Source organism: Ranitomeya imitator, chromosome 4, assembly GCF_032444005.1.
Source record: "Ranitomeya imitator isolate aRanImi1 chromosome 4, aRanImi1.pri, whole genome shotgun sequence".
Taxonomy (NCBI): Eukaryota; Metazoa; Chordata; class Amphibia; order Anura; family Dendrobatidae; genus Ranitomeya; species Ranitomeya imitator.
This window is the reverse complement of record NC_091285.1, coordinates 98,170,427-98,197,104: the sequence shown is the minus strand read 5'-3', so window position 1 is coordinate 98,197,104 and position 26,678 is coordinate 98,170,427. Positions and strand designations below refer to the sequence as shown.

The 26,678-nt window shown below is 44.2% G+C and overlaps 1 protein-coding gene across 4 annotated transcripts in view; it reads left to right on the top strand.

Moving 5' to 3' along the window:
- KCNIP1 (potassium voltage-gated channel interacting protein 1) overlaps positions 1-26,678 on the top strand; it is a 1,763,666-nt gene that overhangs the window by 1,208,792 nt on the left and 528,196 nt on the right. For all 4 annotated transcript variants that reach the window (XM_069763875.1, XM_069763876.1, XM_069763878.1 and 1 more), the window contains one exon: positions 21,622-21,729. In XM_069763875.1, coding sequence (XP_069619976.1) covers positions 21,622-21,729 — 108 coding nt within the window. The remainder of the gene's footprint in view (positions 1-21,621; positions 21,730-26,678) is intronic.

The window sequence follows — 26,678 nt, the reverse complement described above, 5'->3', positions numbered from 1 at the left end:
GCCGCGATGTCCATCTGCGCACGCGCGGCATCCCGCGGCCATTTTCCTGAAGCCCCGGGAAGCAGGAGACTCCATCTGCGCACACGCGGCCTCAGGAAGATGGCCGCGGCCACCGAGAAACCGCTAAATAGCAGCGAGCGCGCTCTTTTTCTACAGCTGCGCAGTGCATTCGGCACTGACCAGCCTGATTGACAGGCGAAAAAGGCCACTTTTGTAAGGTATTTCAGCAGCATAGGTGGGGAATCAGGGGACAAAAAATACCCTATTGTAAAGCACAGCTCAGGCCCTATTTAACGGTATTTTTATCTCCTACTGAAAAAACGGAGTGACAGGTTCCCTTTAATATCTGACACTGGATGAAAATTGAGGCTCAACTTTGTTCAGTGGAGGACAACTGTAATGGGAGGCAGACACAGTTAGTAGGCCTAAATAAGTAAGTAGGCAAAATGCAGTTCAAAATTGGTAAGTGGAGTACACAGGCGGCATAGCTTTGTTCAGCGGAGGACAACTGTAATAAGTGGCTCAGACAGACAGAGTAGGCCTAAAATAAAAAAAAGGTGGCTAATTGCAGTTCAAAATTTGTAAGAGCAGTACACAAGCGGCATAGCGTGGTTCAGCGGAGGAGGACAAGTGTAATTAGTGGCTCTGACACACAGAGTAGGCCTAAAATAAAAAAGAAGGCTATATTCAGTTCACAATTGGTAAAAGGAGTGCACAGGCAGCATAGCTGGGTTCAGCGGTGGAGGACAACTGTAATGGGAGGCAGACACAGTTAGTAGGCCTAAATAAGTAAGTAGGCAAAATGCAGTTCAAAATTGGTAAGTGGAGTACATAGGCGGCATAGCTTTGTTCAGCGGAGGACAACTGTAATAAGTGGCTCAGACAGACAGAGTAGGCCTAAAATAAAAAAAAGGTGGCTAATTGCAGTTCAAAATTTGTAAGAGCAGTACACAAGTGGCATAGCGTGGTTCAGCGGAGGAGGACAAGTGTAATTAGTGGCTCTGACACACAGAGTAGGCCTAAAATAAAAAAGAAGGCTATATTCAGTTCACAATTGGTAAAAGGAGTGCACAGGCAGCATAGCTGGGTTCAGCGGTGGAGGACAACTTGTGAGAGTCTGACACAGTTACTAGGCCCAAATAAGTAAGTAGGCGAAATGCTGTTCTAAATTGGTAAGAGGAGTACACAGGCGGCATAGCTTGGTTCAGCGGAGGACAACTGTAATGAGTGGCTCAGACAGACAGAGTAGGCCTAAAATATAAAAAGTCACAGAGAAAAAAGCAGGACTGGCAAATTGTAAGGACCCTTGACGTGGGTTGCCAGCTTACGCATTGAGGCCCCAATATAAACTAATACCTTACATACATTGATATGTGGTTTTCTTTTTGCACTTTATCTTGCAGGGCGCAGTCGGACCAAGATGGCTCTGTAAACTATTGGCCCCTGTTCGCACAGCATGCATTTTGTAGCACTGAGCAGCCCGCCTGCATGTGCGTTACTAATAGGCTGTAAACCAGATGCTCTGCATTGCTTGTGTGAATTGTGCAATATACAGACTAGTATCTCTTATCTTTTTGTGCACTAATGCCAAACAGCCAACACTGGATTGAAAGTGGTTGTTTCATCTGTATTTTTTGCACCTGTGTGTTTGCCATCATTTATCGGGTCCGCTGTGCCCTGCTGGTGCATTTGGTTGGAGGCTTCAGCAGGTAAAACATCTCTGCTTTTTTCTCTGTGACTTTTTGAATTTTTTGGAGGATTTTTAAGTCCTCTTTTTGTGTCGGTGAGCTTTTATTCTAAAATATAAAAAGTAGGCTAATGTCAGTTCAAAATTTGTTTGAGTAGTACACAGGCGGCAGAGCTTTGTTCAGCGGAGGACAGTTGTAATGTGTGGCGCAGACAGACAGACAGAGGACTAAAATAAAAAAAGGTGGCTATATGCAGTTCGAAACTGCTAGCAGGAATAACCAGGCGGCCTAGCTTTTTTCAGCGGGGGACAGTTGTAATGTGTGGCGCAGACAGACAGACAGAGGCCTAAAATAAAAAAGGTGGCTAAATGCAGTTCAAAACTGCTAGCAGGACTAACCAGGTGGCCTAGCTTGTTTCAGCAGGGGACAGTTGTAATGTGTGGCACTGACAGACAGACAGAGGCCTAAAATAAAAAAGGTGGCTAAATGCAGTTCAAAACTGCTAGCAGGACTAACCAGGCGGCCTAACTTGTTTCAACGGGGGACAGTTGTAATGTGTGGCGCAGAGAGACAGACAGACAGAAAGACAGAGGCCTAAAATAAAAAAGGTGGCTAAATGCAGTTAAAAACTGCTAGCAGGACTAACCAGGCGGCCTAGCTTTTTTCAGGGGGGACAGTTGTAATTTGTGACACAGACAGACAGACAGACAGAGGCCTAACATAAAAAAAGATGGCTAAATGCAGTTCAAAATTGCTAGCAGGACTAACCAGGATGCCTACCTTGGTTCAGCGTGGGAGGACAACTGTTATGAGAGGCTGACACAGTTACTAGGCACAAATAAGTAAGTATGATTCCCATAGTCCAAATTCAGACAGGCTGAAGTCACTTCAAACATTCAATAACTAACATATTCATTTGTGAAAAATATCACAAAGGAAAAACGAAGTGAAGAGAAGGGGATAGTGTTAAAAAGTATTATATTTATTAACAATAGTTAAAACAGTACACCAATGTACATGAGACAGTGGGGTAAAAGAAGACAGTGGGGGGGGGGGGTTTGCCACCAGACAAAAGTAGGGGGAGACGAACCTGCTACATACCACCAGGGGTCTTAATATAATGCATTAAAACCCAGAGTATCACATGTGGTGTAATTTTGTGGTGACACAATTATATATGTACAAGGTGGCACAGGAAGGCACACAATACTAATATAAATGTCCCCTGGAAATAAATCAAAGTATTGCCAATGTAAAAGAGTATCCTATAAAAAGATATTTACTGACACGGCCAGTCTATGTATATATCCACCACTCATTTTGCATGAGTCTCTCCTTCCCTCTTGTTAGGAGCTTTTCCTTCTCTGACCTTTTTAGGGAGTCACTTTCCAGTCTGCTAGCAATATATCTTTTGCACTGCTGGATATATACATAGACTCGCCGTGTCAGTAAATATCTTTTTATAGGATACTCTTTTACATTGGCAATACTTTGATTTATTTCCAGGAGACATTTATATTAGTATTGTGTGCCTTCCTGTGCCGCCTTGTACATATATAATTGTGTCACCACAAAATTACACCACATGTGATACTCTGGGTTTTAATGCATTATATTAAGACCCCTGGTGGTATGTAGCAGGTTTGTCTCCCCCTACTTTTGTCTGGTGGCAACCCCCCCCCTCTCTTCTTTTACCCCACTGTCTCATGTACAGTCATGGCCAAAAGTTTTGAGAATGACACGAAAATTATATTTTCACATGATCTGCTGCCCTCTTGTTTTTATTAATGTTTGTCTGATGTTTATATCACATACAGAAATATAATTGCAATCATATTCTGAGTACCAATAGGATATATTGACAGTTAGAATGAGTTAATGCAGCAAGTCAATATTTGCAGTGTTGACCCTTCTTCTTCAAGACCTCTGCAATTGTCCCTGGCATGCTCTCAATCAACTTCTGGACCAAATCCTGACTGATAGCAGTCCATTCTTGCTTAATCAATGCTTGCATTTTGCCAGAATTTGTTGGTTTTTGTTTGTCCACCCATCTCTTGATGATTGACCACAAGTTCTCAATAGGATTAAGATCTGGGGAGTTTCCAGGCCATGGACCCAAAATCTCTATGTTTTGTTCCATGAGCCATTTAGTTATCACCTTTGCTTTATGGCAAGGTGCTCCATCATGCTGGAAAAGGCATTGTTGGGCGCCAAACTGCTCTTGGACGATTGGGAGAAATTGCTCTTGGAGGACATTCTGGTACCATTCTTTATTCATGGCTGTGTTTTTAGGCAAGACTGTGAGTGAGCCGATTCCCTTGGCTGAGAAGCAACCCCACACATGATTGGTTTCAGGATGCTTTACAGTTGGCATGAGACAAGACTGGTGGTATCGCTCACCTCTTCTTCTCCGAATAAGCTGTTTTCCAGATGTCCCAAACAATCGAAAAGGGGATTCATCAGAGAAAAAGACTTTGCCCTGTCCTCAGCAGTCCACTCCCTGTACCTTTTGCAGAATATCAGTCGGTCCCTGATGTTTTTTTCTGGAGAGAAGTGGCTTCTTTGCTGCCCTCCTTGAAACCAGGCCTTGCTCAGAGTCTCCACCTCACAGTGCGTGCAGAAGCACTCACACCAGCCTGCTGCCATTCCTGAGCAAGCTCGGCACTGCTGGTAGTCCGATCCCGCAGTTGAAACAGTTTTAAGATACGGTCCTGGCGCTTGCTGGTCTTTCTTGGGCGCCCTGGAGCCTTTTTGACAACAATGGAAGCTCTCTCCTTGAAGTTCTTGATGATGCGATAGATTGTTGACTGAGGTGCAATCTTTGTAGCTGCGATACTCTTCCCTGTTAGGCCATTTTTGTGCAGTGCAATGATGGCTGCACATGTTTCTTTAGAGATAACCATGGTTAACTGAAGAGAAACAACGATACCAAGCACCAGCCTCCTTTTAAAGTGTCCAGTGATGTCATTCTTACTTAATCATGACTGATTGATCGCCAGCCCTGTCCTCATCAACACCCACACCTGTGTTAATGGATCAATCACTAAAACGATGTTAGCTGCTCCTTTTAAGGCAGGACTGCAATGATGTTGAAATGTGTTTTGGGGGTTAAAGTTCATTTTCTGGGCAAATATTGACTTTGCAAGTACAGTAATTGCTGTTAAACTGATCACTCTGACATTCAGGAGTATATGCAAATTGCCATTAGAAAAAATGAAGCAGTAGACTTTGGAAAAATTAATATTTGTCTCATTCTCAAAATTTTTGTCCATGACTGTACATTGGTGTACTGTTTTAACTATTGTTAATAAATATAATACTTTTTAACACTATCCCCTTCTCTTCACTTTGTTTTTCCTTTGTGATATTTTTCACAAATGAATATGTTAGTTACAAATAAGTAAGTAGGCTACATGCAGTTCACAATTGGTAACAGGAGTACACAGGTGGCATAGTTTTGTTCAGCGGAGGACAACTGTTATAAGTGGCTGACACAGTTAGTAGGCCAAAATACTTAAAGTGAGCTAAATGTCTGCCAAGGAATTCTTCATAAATAAACTGGTGGCATAGCGAGGTACTGGGGTGGGCTCCTCAGCAGAGTTGCAGACAGTGGTAGTTGGCGCAAAGTGTTAATGCGTCTAAATGGAGGCCAGGGCCCCTGTATATTTTTACTATCATCAATCATTGCAACAAATTTGTAATGGCAGTGCCATTTAAGGATTTAACAGCACAGACTACACAGTGGTGGTGCAGGGAGAGGTAAGTTTTGCAAGTGGTAGAGCACAGTTGGAGCTGGGGGGGAACACTCTCTCGTGCGCGGCGGTACTGGCACAGGGCCCCTCATATTACGACGGTGTGTCTGACGTTGGTTGTGCACCACCACCATCAGAGACACTTCATTGTACTATGAGGGACCCTGTGCCAGTGGCGTCGCCCCAGAGTGGGCACACCCACCTGTCCAGGCAAATGGCACTCGCACGGGTGCTTGTGCCAAGTTGTGAACACGGCCCTGTGGGGGGAGTCAGCCCATTTAGGGAGGTATACAAATGGCCTGTAGTGGACATTCGGCACCTGCAAATGGCGGAATTGGAGCAGTCAGTAAGAGGTGGCCAAAAACAAGAAATTTTCCTGGCAAGCTACGTGTCAGCAGGGGAAGGTGGGGCAAAATAATTCGAATTCCATGATTGGTTCATTTTAATGAAGGTTAGATCATCAACATTTCGGGGAGCCAGACGTGTCCTTTTTTCGGTCAGTATTGAACCAGCAGAACTGAAGACTCTTTCTGATAGCACACTAGCAGCTGGGCAAGCGAGCTCCTGTAGTTCATATTCTGCCAATTCAGGCGAGGTGTCTAGTTTAGATGCCCAGTAATCAAAGGGGAATGACCTGTGAGGGAGAACATTAATAATGGCGGAAAAATAGTTGGTAACCATACTGGACAAATGCTGTCTCCTGTCACTTTGAATCGATGCAGCAGTAGCTGTCGTGTCATTGCAAAATCACTCCACACCTGGTCATAACTCCCCTCTGTCCAACGCCACTTCGGCTTTGTGCACCTCTAACACCTCTGCTATGTTGCCCCCTACAGCTCATGTGAGACCCATCCCCGCTGCTGTGTGCTGGGAATGCCTGAACCAAACGGTCTACAAGAGTTGCCTGTTTGGTAGCCAATATTTGCTCAAGGTTCTCTTGTGGCATGATATTTTGTAATTTTCCTTTGTATCGTGGATCCAGCAGGCAGGCCAACCAGTAATCGTCATCGGTCGTCATTTTGATAATGCGGGGGTACCGTTTTAGGATACGCAAGGCATACTCTGCCACGTGGGCCAAAGTTCCAGGTGTCAATTCACTGCTTGTGCTGGGTTGAGGAGCACTTTCTTGAAAATCTGCATCACATGTGTCCCGCAAAAACCCTGTACCTGACCTTGCAATGCCACCAGTTTCGATTGCCCCTGAGAAGCATCCTCCTCCCATAAATATTCATCCCCATCATCCTCCTCCTCCTCTTCATCCGCCACCTCGTTCCAGAGGCTTCCCTGAGCGGACAATGGCTGACTGTCATCAAGGCTTCCCGTCATCAAGGCTTCCCTCCTCCTCGGCCGCAGACGCCTGCTCCTTGATGTGCGTCAAACTTTGCATGTGCAGACACATTAGTGGGATGCTCATGCTTATGACGGCATCGTCTGCACTGACCAGCCGTGTGCATTCCTCAAAACACTGAAGGACTTGACAGAGGTCTTGGAGCTTCGACCACTGCACACCAGACAACTCCATGTCTGCCATCCAACTGCCTGCCCGTGTATGTGTATCCTCCCACAAATACATGACAGCACGCCTCTGTTCGCAGAGCCTCTGAAACATGTGCAGTGTGGAGTTCCACCTTGTTGCAATGTCGATTATTAGGCGGTGCTGGGGAAGATTCAGCGATCACTGATGTTCAGCATACGGCTGGAGTGTAAGGGGGCAACCGGCGGATGTGCGAGCAAAGTCTGCGCACCTTCAGGAGCAGGGCTGGTAAATCAGGGTAATTTTTGAAGAAGCACTGCACCACCAAGTTCAAGGTGTGAGCCAGGCAAGGTATGTGTTTCAGTTCTGAAAGGGCTATGGCAGCCATAAAATTCCTTCCATTATCACTGACTACCTTGCCTGCCTCAAGATGTACACTGCCCAGCCATGACTGAGTTTGTTGCTGCAAGTACTCGGCCAGTACTTCCGCGGTGTGTCTGTTGTCGCCCAAACACTTCATTTGCAGCACAGCCTGCTGACGCTTGCCACAAACTGTTCGATAATGGGACACCTCAGGTGCAACACTGGCAGCAGCGGATGGGCTGGTCGTGCGACTGCGTTCTGTGGACGAGCTTTGCTTCTGAAGGAGGAGCAGGAGGAGGAGGAGGAGGGGGGGCGAACGCCTACAGCCAACTGTTTCCTAGACCGTGGGCTAGGCAGAACTGTGCCACTATGGCTGTCCCCTGTGGACCCTGCATCCATCACATTAACCCAGTGTGCCGTGATGGATACGTAACGTCCCTGGCCATGCCTACTAGTCCATATATCTGTTGTGAGGTGCGCCTTTCTACTGACCAATGCCTCAGTGCATGGACAATGCGTTCTTTGACATGTTGGTGGAGTGCTGGGATGGCTTTTCTCGCAAAGAAGCGTCAACTGGGTAGGTCATAGCGTGGTACTGCGTAGGCCATCAGGGCTTTGAAAGCTTCGCTTTCAACCAACCGGTAGGGCATCATCTCTAACGAGATTAGTCGAGCAATGTAGCCGTTCACACCCTGTGTACGCGGATGACAGGAAGAGTACTTTCTTTTCCTATCGAGAGTCTCTTGTAGGCTGAGCTGGACTGGAGAGCTGCATATGGTGGAACTAGCGGGGGTGGTGGTGGACATGGCAGATTGAGAGAGGCTTGGTGATGGTATTTTTGATGTGGGCCTACCTACAGTGTTTCCAACCAAGAACCTTGTGATTCCCTGACTGCTTTGGCCTTGCGAAAATTCCTCCACATTTGCTACTGGTGGTGTCATAACTGGTGGGCTTCCAGTGAGGGAAGCAATGTTGCGTTGCTGACTAGCTTCAATATGAGCAGGTGCACCAACGGTACGGGACATTTGGTAGTTAGTCCATGCTTCCAAGTGCCTGATGGTTAAAAGTCTATGCATGCACGTTGTATTTAAATTTTGAACATTCTTCTCTCTTGCTAAAGGTCTTGGAGCATTTCTTACATATAACTTTGGACTGATCATTTGGATCTTGGTTAAAAATCTGCCACACTGCACTCGTCCTTCTATGGAATACCTTTTCAGGCTTTGCACGCTGTGCTACTGTCCCTGGATGGCCACGCTGTCCTACACCTGTTGTGGTTTTTGACACACGTTTTTGGCCTGATACGGGCCTGCCAGATGACAGCTTTTGCGATGTAGATGGCTGCTGCAGATCTTCCTCCTCTTCTTCTGAGCTAATGGCAGCGGTACCCTCTTCCTCCAATGGCTGCCAATCTGGGTCAACAACTGGGTCATCTATCCCCTCCTCTTCAATGTCATGTGCACCTTCCTCTGTGTCACTGTGTAAGGTGCTATAGCGTTCGGGACTGGGCACCATAGTCTCATCAGGGTCAGATTCTGGCTCAGTACACTGCGAGGGCAATGTAGTGATCTGAGTCAATGGAACAGCATAATAATCTAGCTGTGGCTGTGCATCTGTGCACTCCATGTCCGATTCATCTTGTAATGGGCTTTTAACAATTTCCCTCTCTAACCCAGGCACGGTATGTGTAAAGAGCTCCATGGAGTAAAGTGTAGTGATACCTGCCGCATCCTTCACTTTTGTTTTGGGTGAAGGACACAAGGAAGCTATTTTTTCCGGACCAGGAGCAGCCACTGACGACTCGCTGCTTTTAGATTTCAAACCTTCTGAAGATGAGGCGAAATAGCTAGAGGCTGAGTCAGCAAGGAAAGCCAAAACTTGTTCCTGCTGCTCCGGCTTTAAAAGCTGTTTTCCAACTCCAAGATAAGGGAGCCTTTGAGGCCTTGTGTAGCCATACGATGATGCTGGCTCAACACCTCGAGCCTTTGGTGCTATCTTGCTTTTCCCAGTACCACCAGATGCTCCACTACCATCACCACCATCAGTACCAGCTGGTAACGACCGCCCACGGCCTCTTCCACCAGACTTCTTCATTTTTGGGGAAATGTTACCAAAATAACAACCGATATATGGTAATGTTAAACAAGGTAGAAGGTGTATATTAACTTTTGGACAATTTATATCTCCCTTTTTTTGGCGGGAAGACTGCAGCAAAAAACAGTCCCTGTGTATTACACTACCCAATGTCAGTGGCAGAACGTGGCTGCCAGATATACGACCAACAGAACTGACGTATAGAAACTTTTTGGCAATTTAAAACTCCCTTTTTTGGGGGGGAAAATGCAGCCAAAAAACAGGCCCAGTGTATTACGCTACACAATGTGAGTGGCAGAACGTGGCTGGCAGATATACCACAAACACAACTGATGTATAAAAACTTGTTGCCAATTTAAGTCTCCCTTTTTTGTGGGGCAGACTGCAGCAAAAAACAGGCCCTGTGTATTACACTACACAATGTCAGTGGCAGAACGTGGCTGCCAGATATACGACACACAGAACTGACATATAGAAACTTTTTGGCAATTTAAAACTCCCTTTTTTGGGGGGGAAAATGCAGCCAAAAAACAGGCCCAGTGTATTACGCTACACAATGTGAGTGGCAGAACGTGGCTGGCAGATATACCACAAACACAACTGATGTATAAAAACTTGTTGCCAATTTAAGTCTCCCTTTTTTGTGGGGCAGACTGCAGCAAAAAACAGGCCCTGTGTATTACACTACACAATGTCAGTGGCAGAACGTGGCTGCCAGATATACGACACACAGAACTGACATATAGAAACTTGTGGGCAATTTAAATCTCCCTTTCTTTGGGGGGAGAATGCATCAAAAAACAGGCCCAGTGTATTACACTACGCAATGTAAGTGGCAGAACGTGGCTGGCAGATATACAACAAACAGAACTGACATAAAAACTTTTTGGCAATTGAAAACTCCCTTTTTTTGGGGGGGAGAATGCAGTAAAAAAACAGGCCCTGTGTATTACACTACCCAATGTCAGTGGCTGAACGTGGCTGGCAGAAATATCAAAAAATACAAGGGCTGTAGTACAATTTCAATCTCCCTACAATGATCAAAGGACAAGTATGGCAGCAATAAAAAGGACTGCTGCACACAAAAGTGTGGACAAAGAAACAAGAGAACTGTGCAGAAAGGAGCAACAGGATATTTGCTTTTAAAAAAACAGTTGGTTTGCACAGCGGCGTACAAACCGCAATGCAGCTATCAGGGAGCCTTAGAATGTAGCCTAATAAGCTACAGATCTGATGCACACAAAAAAATAAACTCCTCTGTCCCTGCAAAGAAAAGGTGGTATTGGACAGTGGAAATTACTACAGCACAAGCAGTTTCAGGGTTAATCTTCCCTTCCTAACCATATCTTTTCTTCTGATGAAGCTGCAGCAACCTCTCCCTATGCTAAGATCGGCAGAAGTAAGATGGCGGTCGGAGTGCACGCCCCTTTACAGCCACTGTGATGCCGCAGAAAGCAAGCCAATCACTGCCATGCCCTTATCTAAGATGGTGGGGACCGAGGCCTATGTCATCACGCTGCCCACACTCTGCATGCTCTTTCATTAGCTGAGAAATGGCGCTTAAAGTGTCATAAGAAATGCGACTTTGGTGTGCAGATCGCTGACCTCATGGCCGATCCCACAGTGGGATCGGGTAGGGTTTCATGAAACCTGACTTTACCAAAAGTCGGTGATTTTTGAAATTGTTCGATCCGTTTCGCTCAAACCTAGTACTGACTGCCGGAAAACATGACAGACCTTGAGTGCACGATCGTTCTGGGTCTTAGATATCGCTCATGACAACTCCATGGCTTCGTGTGACTCGGATGCCTGGTCAGGAGATTCCAGAAGGTGGGAGACAGCCGAAACCTCTGCTTACACTGGGCTCGCTCCAAACTTCGCTCGTTAAAATGAAGGTCGATGTGAATTGATACAGCTATTAGCTACTCCAGTGTGGCAGGAATCTCCCTGGTGGCCAAAACATATTTCACATGGTCAGCCAGCCCCCTCCAAAATACAGGGATGAGGGCTTTATCCGGCCACTCCAGCTCAGATGCTAAAGACTGGAAGTGGACCGCAAAATGTCTGACCATGGACGAGCCCTGAGTCAATGCCAGCAGTTCGAGTGCCGTATCATGTGTGACTCGAGGTCCTATAAAGACCTGTTTCAGAGTGCTGAGAAACAGTGGAGCACTTAACACCATATGATCGTCGCGCTCCCACAGCTGCGTAGCCCACTCCAATGTCCTGTCCGACAGGAGGGATATAATGAATCCCCCCTTTGCCCGCTCAGTGGCAAAACATGCAGCCAGGAGCTCGCGATGTATAGTGCACTGGCTCACGAATCCCCTGCATGACTTGCTATCACCAGCACATCTATCTGGCAGAGGAAGGCGGGATAAGGTCGGAACAGGGGCGGCAGTGGACAAGCTTGCTGCAGCCACGCTAGCAGCCTGAACAGCTACCGTGGTAACATCCGCGGCTGGGGTTGTATGCTCGAGAGCCGCCAACCTGCCCTTCAGCTGCTGGATGTAGTGCTGCAGTCGCTGTTTGTTTGCCATTACAAGCCAGACCCTGGCACTAGTATAATGTTAGTACCGGCGGAACGCACCAAATAATAATATTTGAGAATATGAGGTGCATTCGCAGTCTGCGGTTCACTGTGCTGTGATGACACCTGCTGTTGAGTAATGGCGGATGGACGCTTGCTCACACGTGGGTTAAACCTCACCCAATGTGAATGAAAGCGAACTATGTTGCTTCACAGAGTCGCCCTAAATATGCTGCGCCCTGTTAGTAGTCACAGGGTACAGCTAAAAGACACTAGTGGGATACCTATGAATCACCCCCACTAAACTGGTGATTGGACTCGCTTTGACCCTCGGTGGCTTTTGAGCCCGCGCCTGAGGACGCCCTGAGTCAGATACTGAGATCAAGCAGGAGTTCCCACCCTACACTGACCAGCTGTCAGGAAAGTGCACTGGGTAGAGACACCAGTTTCCGCCAAATAGTCCCGGAAATGCTCGGTGCTTGCTGAGTACGCCGAGCATAGTGTTGCTCGGTCGAGTAACGAGTAGTGGCGAGCACTTTTGCTCATCACTATTTGCTACTTTACTTATATACAGCACTATTTTTCATTTGAAAACATGCAGGCCACACATTTGGCAGTGTGGTACTTCCGATACAGGCCTCATATATCTGCGTGCTCAAAATTTGGGAATTTTAGGCCGTTAGTCCATTTTTTTTTTGTGTCTGTTACTTTACTATATACAGCACTATTTTGCATTTAAAAAGAAACAGGCAACATATTTGGCATTGTGGTCTTTCCCTGACTGGCCTTATATTTCTGCTTGCTTCAAGTTTGGGCATTTTAGGCCATTTGTCCATTTTTTCCTTGTCTTCCTACTTATATGCAGCACTAGTATTCTTTAAAAAAAAAAATACAGGCTACATATTTGGCAGTGTGATGTTTCTGTGACAGGCCTCATATATCTGCGTGCTCCAAGTTTGGGCATTTTAGGCTATTAGTCCAGTTTTTTTCCTGTCTGTTATACAGTGCCTTGCAAAGTATTTGGTTCCCTGTAACTTTTCAACCTTTTCCACATATCATGCTTCAAACATAAAGATACCAAATGTTAATTTTTGGTGAAGAATCAACAACAAGTGGGACACAATTGTGAAGTTGAATTAAATTTATTGGTTATTTTAAATTTTTCTGGAACAACAAAAACTGAAAGGTGTGCAATATTATTTAGCCCCTCTAACTTAATACTTTGTTGTGCCACCTTTTGCTGTGATTACAGCTGCAAGTCGCTTGGGGTATGTCTCTATCAGTTTTGTACATCGAGAGACTCAAACAGCTCGAGCTCAGTGAGGTTTGATGGAGAACAGCAGTTTTCAGCTCTTTTCACAGATTCTTGATTGGATTGAGGTCTTGACTTTGACTAGGCCGTTCTGACACCTGGATACGTTTATTTGTGAACCATTCCATTGTAGACTTTGCTTTAGGTTTGGGATCATTGTCTTGTTGGAAGACATATCTCCGTCCCAGTCTTTAAAAAACATCCAGACTCAGAAAGATCTAACAGTTGGAATGGCAACCTCCGTCATGTTGGTATTATGAGGAATGGATGCACGCCTTCTGTCTGCGGCCACCAAACTGCTTCTTCCTGCCTGTTGGTGTGCTATGCCACCCTCCCCATGTGTGTTACTGTCCTCCTGCCAGATTGGGTCAGTTACTATGTCATCCACCACCTCCTCTTCCACATCTGCACCCTCCTCATCCTCCTGACTTTCTGGCAATTGTGTCTTATCATCGTCCACCTCTTGTGACACTTTCCCACCATCACCTGCATGTGTCCGTGGCTGCTCAAATCTTTAGGCATCGCTACATGCGATCTCATCTTGCCCCACTTCAAGTTGACTGAGTCTGGAATCTTTACATGGAAAAGTGACCAGCTCTTCGGAGTGTCCAAGTGTGGGATCAGTTGTCTCAGGGCACTCGGCATGGTGGGAGGAAGGAGGATCAGGGTGTGCAATATGCGGTCCAGGCTCATGGCTACTCACACTTGACTGTGTGGAAGATGTGGTGGTGGTGGCAAAGTGGCTGGAAGCATTATCCACTATCCAACCAACAACCATTTCACACTGCTCTGGCTACAATAGTAGTGTGCTGCAGTCTCCTAGAAACTGGGACAGGAAGGTTGAGGGAGAAGATGTGGGTCTTTGTTGTGGCCCACTTTCAGCTTGGAAATGGCCTCGTCCTCTGCATGCACCATCAGCATCACGTCCACTTCCCCATCCCTCACCCCTTACCTTGCCCATTTTAAATGGACTACTGAAACATTTTAAAAGTTTAGTACAAATGGATTAATTTTGAGAAAACTTATATCTGATCAGTGTGCCATAAAACACACTTTTAATTCAATGGAATGTTGGCAATTTTTTTATTTTGTTTTTGACAAATTTCATTAATAACTATTGTAAGAATAAAAACCAGTTCAAAGGAGAACTCAAATGCAATAATTTTCAACCCACAGATAAGGGAGGCTTCTGACAGAGAAACCACAGTGTTCAATATGTGGCCTTTTTTATTTTTTTAAAAGAAAATTACTGTCACAAAGTAGGCTAAAGCAATGCCAAGAAAGTGGAATGTTTGCCTGAAAAACAAGTTTTTGTAGCCCACAGATAGACAGATCGTCTGACTGAGATAACAGACTCTTTCAATATGAGGCCTGGAGTTTTTTAAATTTTTGAACCCAAAAATACTGTATAGGCCAAGGGTAGCAGACAGACAAAAAAGTGGAAATTATGCTTGAAAAGCAAGTGTTTGGGGGCCACAGATATATGGGGGATCTCACTAAGATGACAGACTGTTTCAATATGTGGCCTGATGTTTTTCTTAATTTTTTTAACAACAAAATGCTGTATAGACCCAGGGTAGCAGACAGGCAATAAAGTGGAATGCATGCCTGAAAAACCAATATTTGTAGACCACAGATAGACCGGGCATATGGCTGAGATAACAGACTGTTTCAATATGTGGCCTGGAATTTTAAAAAAAGTTTAACATCAAAATACTGTATAGACCAAGGGTAGCGGACAGACTAAAAAGTGGAATGTTTGCCTGAAAAGCAAGTATTTCTAGACCACATATAGACCCGGAGTCCGACGGAGATAACAGACTGATCAAAATGTGGCCTTGATTTTTTGGGCCCACCAAAATTGTGTCAATAAGTAGGCTGTGACACTAAAAAACAAATTGGAGTACTAAAATTGTAAAATATTTAGCGCAATGATACGCGATGCGTGTGGCCTACAAACCACAGTGATAAATAAAAGAACTGTAGCTAAATATTTTTGGGCCAGCGAAAGAGTTTTTGGTCAGCAAAATGTTGTCCAAAAATGTTGTAAGACACTTCAAAAATTACTATAGTACAAAAAAAGGCCAGAATTTTCAGCGCACCCACATCTGATGCCTGGGACAAAAAAAAAACATTTTAAATTGTTAGATTTTCACGCTCTTGTATTAAAATGACCTAGCTATAGTCTGCAGTGTGACCAAGGAAAAAAATGAAAAAAAAAAACGGGGGGCTATGGATTGCTTTGTAATAAAATGAGCAGGTATAAGGTGCAAAAAAATAAAAAATCCTAGCCATGGATACCTGCAGCTAGGTATATATTAAATACACAGCAGCAGACAGTAATGGAGCCTTTTGATGTACAGTATGCAATGAGATCTATATACTCACATACAGTGACTGTATGCTTTGCACTGATGTGGATATGCGCACATAGACTCCCCTGCCAACCTAGCACTGCAATCTATATACCCCCGAATTAGCCCTAAAACGGACTGTTGGTTTATCAGGATTTGTGGATTGAACAATAGTAGACCCACACTAACTAACAAAAGAATGAATCTGACCTTATCTCAGCAGCAGCTGAGTCCAGAGCAGAATGCATCGGGCAGGGCGGCATCAGGTCTCTTATAGACCTAATGATGCTCTGCGGCCAGCCAATCACTGTAATACCACAACAAAGATGGCTGCCATATTACAGTGCATGGCAGACAATCCCTGCATGTTGATTGGCGCTCTAAAAAGTGCCAAAATTTAAAGGCGGGAACCCGAGCTCCTGCCGAATAATCCCAGAATTGTTTGGTCCTCGCCGAGTACACCGAGTACCGTGATACTCGTGCAAATACCGAGTAGTGGCAAGCATGCTGGCTCATCATTATTTTGGGGTTGGGGGTCACTTGGGAAATAGCGATCACAAAATAATAAGTTTTCATGTATCCTTTAAAAAGATGTGTAATAGAGGGGTTACAAGGACACTAAACTTCAGGAGGGGAAATTTCCAACGGATGAGAGATGATCTTGGTGCAATTAACTGGGACGATATCCTGAGACACAAAAATACACAAAAATACACAAAGAACATGGGAGACGTTTATTAGCATTCTAGATAGGACCTGTGCACAGTATATACCGTATGGGTATAAACATACTAGAAATAGGAGGAAACCAATATGGCTAAATAGAGCTGTAAGTTGTAAATTAAATAAATTCTGTAAAAAGCAAATCAAGGCAGCAAAGATTTGAGACAGAGAGACTCATTGTCAGAGAGAGTAAAAATAATCCCAAAATATTCTTTAACTACATAAATAGTAAGAAACTAAAAAATGATAGTGTTGGCCCCCCTAAAAATAGTCTGGGTGAAATGGTGGATGAGGATGAGGAAAAAGCCAATATGCTAAATGACATCAGTATTTACACAAGAAAATCCCATGGCGGACAAAATGACTAGTGATAAAAATTCCCAATTAAATGTCACCTGCTTAACCCAGCAGGAAGTGCTGCGGCGTCTAAAAATCACTAAAATTGACCAATCTCTGGGCCCGGATGGGATACACCCTCGAGCATTGCAGGACTTAAGTACAGTCATTGATAGACGATTATTTTTAATCTTTAAAGACTCCATAATAACAGGGGCTGTACCACAGGACTGGCGTTTAGCAAATGTGGTGCTAATATTCAAAAAGGGGACAAAAACTGAACTCAGAAATTATAGGCCAGTAAGCTTAACCTCTACTGTGGGTAAAATCCTGGAGGGCATTCTAAGGGATGCTATACTGGAGTATCTGAAGAGGAATAACCTCATGACCCAGTATCAGCACGGGTTTACTAGGGACCATTCATGTCAGACTAATTTGATCAGTTTCTATGAAGAGGTAAGTTCCGGACTGGACTAAGGGAACCCAGTGGATGTAGTGTATATGGACTTTTCAAAAGCTTTTGATACGGTGCCACACAAAAGGTTGATACATAAAATGAGAATAATGGGGATAGGGGAAAATATGTGTAAGTGGGTTAAAAGCTGGCTTAGGGATAGGAAACAAAGGGTGGTTATTAATGGAGCACACTCGGACTGGGTAGCGATTAGCAGTGGGGTATCACAGGGGTCAGTATTGGGCCCTCTTCTTTTTAACTTATTTATTAATGACCTTGTAGGGGGCATTCAGAGTAGAATTTCAACAACACCCATGACGCCACGTAGGCGTCATGAAAGTCGGTGCCAATCCAACCCATGATACCTATGTGGCGTCATGGAAAGATCGCGTCCCTGCAGATCGGGTGAAAGGGTTAACTCCCATTTCACCCGATCTGCAGGGACAGGGGGAGTGGTAGTTCAGCCCAGGGGGGTGGCTTTACAATCAGAGCGATTTGTAATATTTCATCTATTAAAACTGGTGAAATATTACAATCCAGCCATGGCCGATGCTGCAATATCATCGGCCATGGCTGGAAACACTGATGTGCCCCCACCCCACCCCACCGATCGCCCCCCCCCCCCAAGCCACCGATCTGTCCGGTACACTGCTCCGGCTCCCCTCTGTCCTGTGCTCCGCTCCCCCGGTGCTCTTGTCCGCTCCCCCCGTGCTCCAGTCACCCCCCCCGTGCTCCGATCCAACCCCCCTGCACTCCGATCCTCCCCCCCTGTGCTCCGATCCACCCCCGTGCTCTGATCCACCCCCCCATGCTCCGATCCACCCCCCCATGCTCCGATCCACCCCCCATGCTCCGATCCAGCCCCCCATGCTACGATCCCCCCCCCGTGCTCCCCCCAACCCCATCATACTTACCGATCCTCCCGGGGTCCGTTCGTCTTCTTCATGGGCGCCGCCATCTTCCAAAATGGCGGGCGCATGCGCAGTGCACCCGCCGAATCTGCCGGCAGGCAGATTCGTTCCAAAGTGCATTTTGATCACTGTGATATAACCTATCACAGTGGTCAAAATAAAAAAAAATAGTAAATGACCTGATCGTCCTTTGTCACCCCCATAGGTAGGGACAATAATAAAATAAAGAATTTTTTTTTCCCCACTAATGTTAGAATAGGGTTAGGGTTATGGTTAGGGTTTCGGTATGTGCATACGTATTCTGGTCCTCTGCGGATTTTTCCACTGCGGATTTGATAAATCCGCAGTGCTAAACCGCTGCGGATTTATGGCGGATTTACCGCGGTTTTTCTGCGCATTTCACTGCAGTTTTACAACTGCGATTTTCTATTGGAGCAGTTGTAAAACCGCTGCGGAATCCGCAGAAAGAAGCGACATGCTGCGGAATGTAAACCGCTGCGTTTCCGTGCAGTTTTTCTGCAGCATGTGTACAGCGATTTTTGTTTCCCATAGGTTTACATTGAACTGTAAACTCATGGGAAACTGCTGCGGATCCGCAGCGTTTTCCGCAGCGTGTGCACATACCTTTAGAATTAGGCCATGTGCACACGGTGCGGATTTGGCTGCGGATCCGCAGCGGATTGGCCGCTGTAGATTCGCTGCAGTGTTCCATCAGGTTTACAGTACCATGTAAACCTATGGAAAACCAAATCCGCTGTGCCTATGGTGCGGAAAATACCGCACGGGAACGCTGCATTGTATTTTCCGCAGCATGTCAATTCTTTGTGCGGATTCCGCATCGTTTTACACCTGTTCCTCAATAGGAATCCACAGGTGAAATCCGCACCAAAAACACTGGAAATCCACGGTAAATCCGCAGGTAAAACGCAGTGCCTTTTACCCATGGATTTTTCAAAAATGATGCAGAAAAATCTCACACGAATCCGCAACATGGGCACATAGCCTTAGGGTTAGGGTTGGAATTAGGGTTGTGGTTAGGGTTGTGATTAGGGTTATGGCTACAGTTGGGATTAGGGTTAGGGGTGTGGGGGGGGTTAGTGTTGGAGGTAGAATTGAGGGGTTTCCACTGTTTAGGCACATCAGGGGTCTCCAAACGCAACATGGCGCCACCATTGATTCCAGCCAATCTTGTATTCAAAAAATCAAATGGTGCTCCTTCACTTCCGAGCCCCGACGTGTGCCCAAACAGTTGTTTACCCCCACATATGGGGTATCAGTGTACTCAGGACAAACTGCGCAACAATTACTGGGGTCCAATTTCTCCTGTTACCCTTGTGAAAATAAAAAAATGCTTGCTAAAACATCATTTTTGAGGAAAGAAAAATGATTTTTTATTTTCACGGCTCTGCGTTGTAAACGTTTGTAAAGTACTTGGGGGTTCAAAGTGCTCACCACATATCTAGATAATTTCCATGGGGGTCTAGTTTCTAAAATGGGGTCACTTGTGGGGGGTTTCTACTGTTTGGGCACACCAGGGGCTCTGCAAACGCAACGTGACACCCGCAGACCATTCCATCAAAGTCTGCATTTCAAAAGTCACTACTTCCCTTCTGAGCCTCGACGTGTGCCCAAACAGTGGTTTACCCCCACACATGGGGTATCAGCGTACTCAGGAGAAACTGGACAACAACTTTTGTGGTCCAATTTCTCCTGTAACCCTTGGGAAAATAAAAAATTTTGGGCTAAATAATTATTTTTGAGGAAAGAAAACGTATTTATTATTTTCACGGCTATGCGTTATAAACGTATGTGAAGCACTTGGGGTTTCAAAGTGCTCACCACACATCTAGATAAGTTCCTTTCGGGGTCTAGTTTCCAAAATGGGGTCACTTGTGGGGGGTTTCTACTGTTTAGCCACATCAGGGGCTCTGCAAACGCATCGTGACGCCCGCAGAGCATTCCATCAAAGTCTGCATTTCAAAATGACACTACTTCACTTCCGAGCCCCGGCATGTGCCCAAACAGTGGTTTCCCCCCACATATGGGGTATCAGCGCACTCAGGAGAAACTGGACAACAACTTTTGGGGTCAAATTTCTCCTGCTACTCTTGCGAAAATAAAAAATTGCAGGCTAAAAGATCATTTTTGAGAAAATAATTTTTTTTTTTTATTTTCATGGCTCTGCGTTATAAACTTCTGTGAAGCACTTGGGGGTTCAAAGTCCTCACCACACATCTAGAATAGTTCCTTTGGGGGTCTTGTTTCCAAAATGGGGTCATTTGTTGGGGATCTCCAATGTTTAGGCACACAGGGGCTCTCCAAATGTGACATGGTGTCCGCTAACGAGTGGAGCCAATTTTTCATTCAAAAAGTCAAATGGCGCTCCTTCCCTTCCAAGCCCTGCCGTGCGCCCAAACAGTGGTTTACCCCCACATATGGGGTATCAGCGTACTCAGGACAAATTGGACAACAACTTTCGTGGTTCAGTTTCTCCTTTTACCATTGTGAAAATAAAAAAATTGTTGCTAAAAATAATTTTTGTGACTAAAAAGTTAAATGTTCATTTTTTCCTTCCATGTTGCTTCTGCTGCTGTGAAGCACCTGAAGGGTTAATAAACTTCTTGAATGTGGTTTTGTGCACCTTGAGGGGTTCAGTTTTTAGAATGGTGTCACTTTTGGGTATTTTCAGCCATATAGACCCCGTAAACTGACTTCAAATGTGAGGTGGTCCGTAAAAAAATGGTTTTGTAAATTTCGTTGTAAAAATGAGAAATCGCTGGTCAAATTTTAACCCTTATAACTTCCTAGCAAAAAAAAATTTTGTTTCCAAAATTGTGCTGATGTAAAGTATGCATGTGGGAAATGTTATTTATTAACTATTTTGTGTCACATAACTCTCTGGTTTAACAGAATAAAAATTCAAAATGTGAAAATTGCGAAATTTTCTAAATTTTCGCCAAATTTCCATTTTTATCACAAATAAACGCATAATTTATTGACCTATATTTACCACTATCATGAAGCCCAATATGTCACGAAAAAACAGTCTCAGAACCGCTAGGATCCCTTGAAGCGTTCCTGAGTTATTACCTCATAAAGGGACACTGGTCAGAATTGCAAAAAACGGCCAGGTCATTAAGATCAAAATAGGCTGGGTCATGAAGGGGTTAAGCATAATAACAGACGCGGGTTCTTTACTGTAAGAGCAGTGAGACTATGGAACTCTCTGCCGTATGATGTTGTAATGAGTGATTCATTACTTAAATTTAAGAGGGGACTGGATACATTTCTGGAAAAATATAATGTTACAGGGTATATACACTAGATTCCTTGATAGGGCGTTGATCCAGGGAACTAGTCTGATTGCCGTATGTGGAGTCGGGAAGGAATTTTTTTCCTCAATGTGGAGCTTACTTTTTGCCACATGGGTTTTTTTTGCCTTCCTCTGGATCAACATGTTAGGGCATGTTAGGTTAGGCTATGGGTTGAACTAGATGGACTTATAGTCTTCCTTCAACCTTAATAACTATGTAACTATCACTAGTTTTTATGAATCGTGCTTCAAAATGAAACACTTTTGTATTACTATTACCACTTTTCACTAATATACTTACTATATTTTTCTTTTAGGACTTTGTAGCAGCCTTGTCAGTTTTATTAAGAGGAAACATGCATGAAAAGCTGAGATGGACTTTCAATATGTATGACTTAAACAAAGATGGATACATCAACAAAGAGGTATGCATACTAAAACTTTATTATTATGGATTTCAGGAATTTAAAGTAGACATGTCAAGATACTATTAAAAGTTGCAATTACTAAACACTCCAGTGTAGGCTTTTTAAGATGATGCATCACCAGTGTTTTATTACAACTTCTGTTAGATACAGTGAAAGGCACCAGAGGATTCACATATGAAAAAGATGTAGCTTGAAATCACATCCTAAAAATCACATAGCATCTAGTGATTATTATTATTATTATTTATTGTTATAGCGCCATTTATTCCATGGCGCTTTACATGTAAGGAGGGGTATACATAATAAAAACAAGTACAATAATCTTAATACAAGTCATAACTGGTACAGGAGGAGAGAGGACCCTGCCCGGGAAGGCTCACAATCTACAAGGGATGGGTCAGACTACAGTAGGCGAGGGTAGAGCTGGTCATGCAGCGGTTTGGTCGATCGGTGGTTACTGCAGGTTACAGGCTTGTCGGAAGTGGTGGGTCTTCAGGCTCTTTTTGAAGGTTTCGATGGTAGGTGAGAGTCTGATGTGTTGTGGTAAAGGGTTCCAGAGTAGGGGTGGTACGCCAGAGAAATCTTGTATACGATTGTGGGAAGAGGAGATAAGAGGGGAGTAAAGAAGGATGTCTTGTGAGGATCGGAGGTTTGCTTGTAGGCAAATACTGGGAGACGAGGTCACAGATGTATGGAAGAGGTTGTGGATGGCTTTGCACGTCATGGTTAGGGTTTTGTACTGGAGTCTCTGAGCAATGGGGAACCAGTGAAGGTATTGACAGAGGGGAGAAGCTGGGGAATAGCGGGGGTACAGGTGGATTAGTTGGGCAGCAGAGTTTAGAATAGACTGGAGGGGTGCAAGAGTGTTCGAGGGGAGGCCACAGAGCAGGAGGTTGCAGTAGTCAAGGCGAGAGATGATGAGGGCATGGACTAGTGATGAGCAAACGCGCTCGCCACTACTCGTTACTCGCCCGAGTATCACGGTACTCGCTATACTCGACGAGCACCGAGCATTTCCGGGATTACTCGGCTGGAACTGGGGTCTCCACCCATCATTTTTGGCGGACATTAGAGACCCAATCAAGCAGCAGGGATTGTCTGCCAGTCCATGAAACGCCGCAGCCATCTTTGTTGTGGTCGTGCAGTAATTGACTTGGCCGCACAGCATCATCACGAGTATAAGAGACCGGGAGCCGCTCTGCTCACCGCATTGAGCTCCGGATTCAGCAAGTATAGGGAGAGCTGCTGCTGAGATAAGGTCAGAATCGTGCTTTTAATAATAAGTGTAGGTCTGCAACTGTTCAATCTGCAACTCTTGAGAAACCAACAGTCCTTTTTAGGGCTAATTCGGGGGTCCCCAAATTGCAGCGCTAGGTAGGCAGGGGAGTCTATGTGCACATATCCACATCAGGGCAAGATCTGCAGTCACTGTATGTGAGTACATAGCTCTCACTGCATACCTCCATAAGCTCCATTACTGTCTGCTGCTTCTGCTTATTTACTATATACCTAGCTGCATTTTTCTGTGGCTTTTTTGTTTTTTCTTCACCTGATACCTGCTCCTTTTATTCTAAAACAATCCATAGCCCCCTTATTTTAACATTTATTTGCTTGTTAACGCTGCCTACTACAGCCAGGTTATTGAAATCTAAGAACGTGCAAATCTACCATTAGTTGTTTGTCCAAGACACCAGATGTAAGTGGGCCAAAAAATCTTTTTTTTTTTTGTCTCATAGCCAACTTGTTGACACAATTTAGTTGTGTCCCCCAAAATCAAAGCCACATTTAAATCAGTCTTTTATCTGAGGCAGACGGCTGTTGTATCGGTTTGGAAAAATCGTAGCTTTGCAGTCATACGTATCATAGTTCTGTGTGCTGGACTTGTTCAATTTTTTTTCTAAAATTCATGAAAACCCCCCCAAAAATTTATACAGTCTATGTCAGGCTGAGTCCTGGTGTATCTGTTTGAAAAATTGTATTTTCGCAGGCATACGTAGCATAGTTCTGTGTGCTAGCCTTGTTCATTTTTTTAATTCACCAAAAAAACAAAAAAAATTATACAGTCAATGTCAGGCTGAGTCCTGGTGTATCTGTTTTTGAAAAATCGTATTTCCACAGGCATACGTAGCATAGTTCTGTGTGCTAGCCTAGTTCAATTTTTTTTCATAAAATTCACCTTACACCAAAAAATAATTTCTTCAGTCTGTCAGGTTGTGTTCCTGTTGTATCTGTGTTTGAAAAATCATATTTTCGCAGGCATACGTAGCATAGTTGTGTGTGCTAGCCTTGTTCAATTTTTTTTACACAATTCACCAAAAACAAAAAAAAAATGTAGAATCTGTCAGGCTGAGTCCTGGTTTATCGGTGGTAGAAAAATCGTAGCTTTGCAGGCATACATATCATAGTTCTGTGTTCTAGCCTTGCTCATTTTTTTTCTGCAATTCACCAAAAACTAAAAAAAATTATACACTCTATGTCAGGCTGAGTCCTGGTGTATTGGTGGTGGAAAAATCGTAGCTTTGCAGGTATACTGATCAGATATAATTTAGCTCCAAATAAATACATTTGTATTGAGCATTTGAAATACTGCAGTAGTCCATTTAAAATGGGCAAGGCAAGGGATGGGGAAGTGGATGTGATGCTGATGGTGCATGCAGAGGACGAGGACGTGGCCAAGCTGAAAGTGGGCCACAACAAAGACCCACATCTTCTTGCTCGAACTACCTGTCCCAATTTCGGGAGATAAGGGGAGGAGGAAAAAACAATAAATTACTGATAGGGGTTTGTTATAAATCTCCAAAAAAAATGGAAGCAAAGGAAAATATCCTCGTAAATTAAATACTGTAGATGAAGCTGCGTCTCAAGGGGAAGTCATTATTATGGGGGACTTCAACTACCCTGAAATAGATTGGGGAACGTAAATCTGCAGTTCCAGCAAAGGCAATCGGTTTTTGACAACTATGAGAGACAATTACCTTTCACAACTGGTTCAGGGCCCACCAAGAAGGGGGGCACTGCTAGACCTAATATTAACCAACAAGCCAGACCGCATATCAAATATAATGGTTGGGGGTCACTTGGGGAATAGCGATCATAAAATAATAAGTTTTCATGTATCCTTTAATAAGAAGCGTAGTAGAGGGGTTACAAGGACACAAAACTTGAGGAGGGCAAATTTCCAACGGATGAGAGAGGATCTTGGTGCAATTAACTAGGACGATATCCTGAGACATAAAAATACACAAAGAAAATGGGAGACATTTATTAGCATCCTGGATAGGACCTGTGCACAGTATATACCGTATGGGAATAAACATACTAAGTATAGGAGGAAACCAATATGGCTAAATAGAGCTGTAAGAGGTGCAATAAGTGACAAAAAGAAAGTATTTAAAGAATTAAAGGAAGTAGGTAGTGACGAGGCATTAAATAAATACAAAAAATTAAATAAATTCTATAAAAAGTAAATCAAGGAAGCAAAGATTGAGACAGAGAGACTCATTGCCAGGGAGAGTAAAAATAATCCCAAAATATTCTTTAACTGCGTAAATGGTAAGAAACTAAAAAATGATAGTGTTGGCCCCCTTAAAAATAGTCTGGGTGAAATGGTGGATGAGGATGAGGAAAAAGCCAATATGCTAAATTACATTTTTTCATCAGTATTTACACAAGAAAATCCCATGGCAGACAAAATGACTAGTGATAAAAATTCCCAATTAAATGTCACCTGCTTAAGCCAGCAGGAAGTACGTCGGCATATAAAAATCACTAAAATTGACAAATCTCCGGGCCCGGATGGGATACACCCCCGAGTACTGCAGGAACTAAGTACAGTCATTGATAGACCATTATTTTTAATCTTTAAAGACTCCATAATAACAGGGTCTGTACCACAGGACTGGCGTATAGCAAATATGGTGCCAATGTTCAAAAAGGGGCAAAAACTGAACTCGGAAATTATAGGCCAGTAAGCTTAACCTCTACTGTGGGTAAAATCCTGGAGGGCATTCTAAGGGATGCTATACTGGAGTATCTGAAGAGGAATAACCTCATGACCCAGTATCAGCACGGGTTTACTAGGGACCGTTCATGTCAGACTAATCTGATCAGCTTCTATGAAGTGGTAAGTTCCGGACTGGACCAAGGGAACCCAGTGGACGTAGTGTATATGGACTTTTCAAAAGCTATTGATACGGTGCCACGCAAAAGGTTGATACATAAAATGAGAATAATGGGGATAGGGGAAAATATGTGTAAGTGGGTTAAGAGCTGGCTCAGGGATAGGAAACAAAGGGAGGCTATTAATGGAGCACACTCGGACTGGGTAGCGGTTAGCAGTGGGGTACCACGGGGTCAGTATTGGGCCCTCTTCTTTTTAACATATAGATTAATGACCTTGTAGGGGGCATTCAGAGCAGAATTTCAATATTTGCAGATGACACTAAACTCTGCAGGGTAATCAATACAGAGGAGGACAATTTTATATTACAGGATGATTTATGTAAACTAGAAGCTTGGGCTGATAAATAGCAAATGAGCTTTAATGGGGATAAATGTAAGGTCATGCACTTGGGTAGAAGTAATAAGATGTATAACTATGCGCTGAATTCAAAAACTCTGGGCAAAACCGTCAATGAAGAAGACCTGGGTGTATGGGTGGATGACAAACTCATGTTCAGTGGCCAGTGTCAGGCAGCTGCTACAAAGGCAAATAAAATAATGAGATGCATTAAAAGAGGCATAGATGCACATGAGGAGAACATAATTTTACCTCTATACAAGTCACTAGTTCAACCACACTTAGAATACTGTGCACAGTTCTGGTCTCCGGTTTATAAGAAAGACATAGCTGAACTAGAGCGGGTACAGAGAAGAGCGACCAAGGTTATTAGAGGACTGGGGGGTCTGCAATACCAAGATAGGTTATTACACTTGGGGCTATTTAG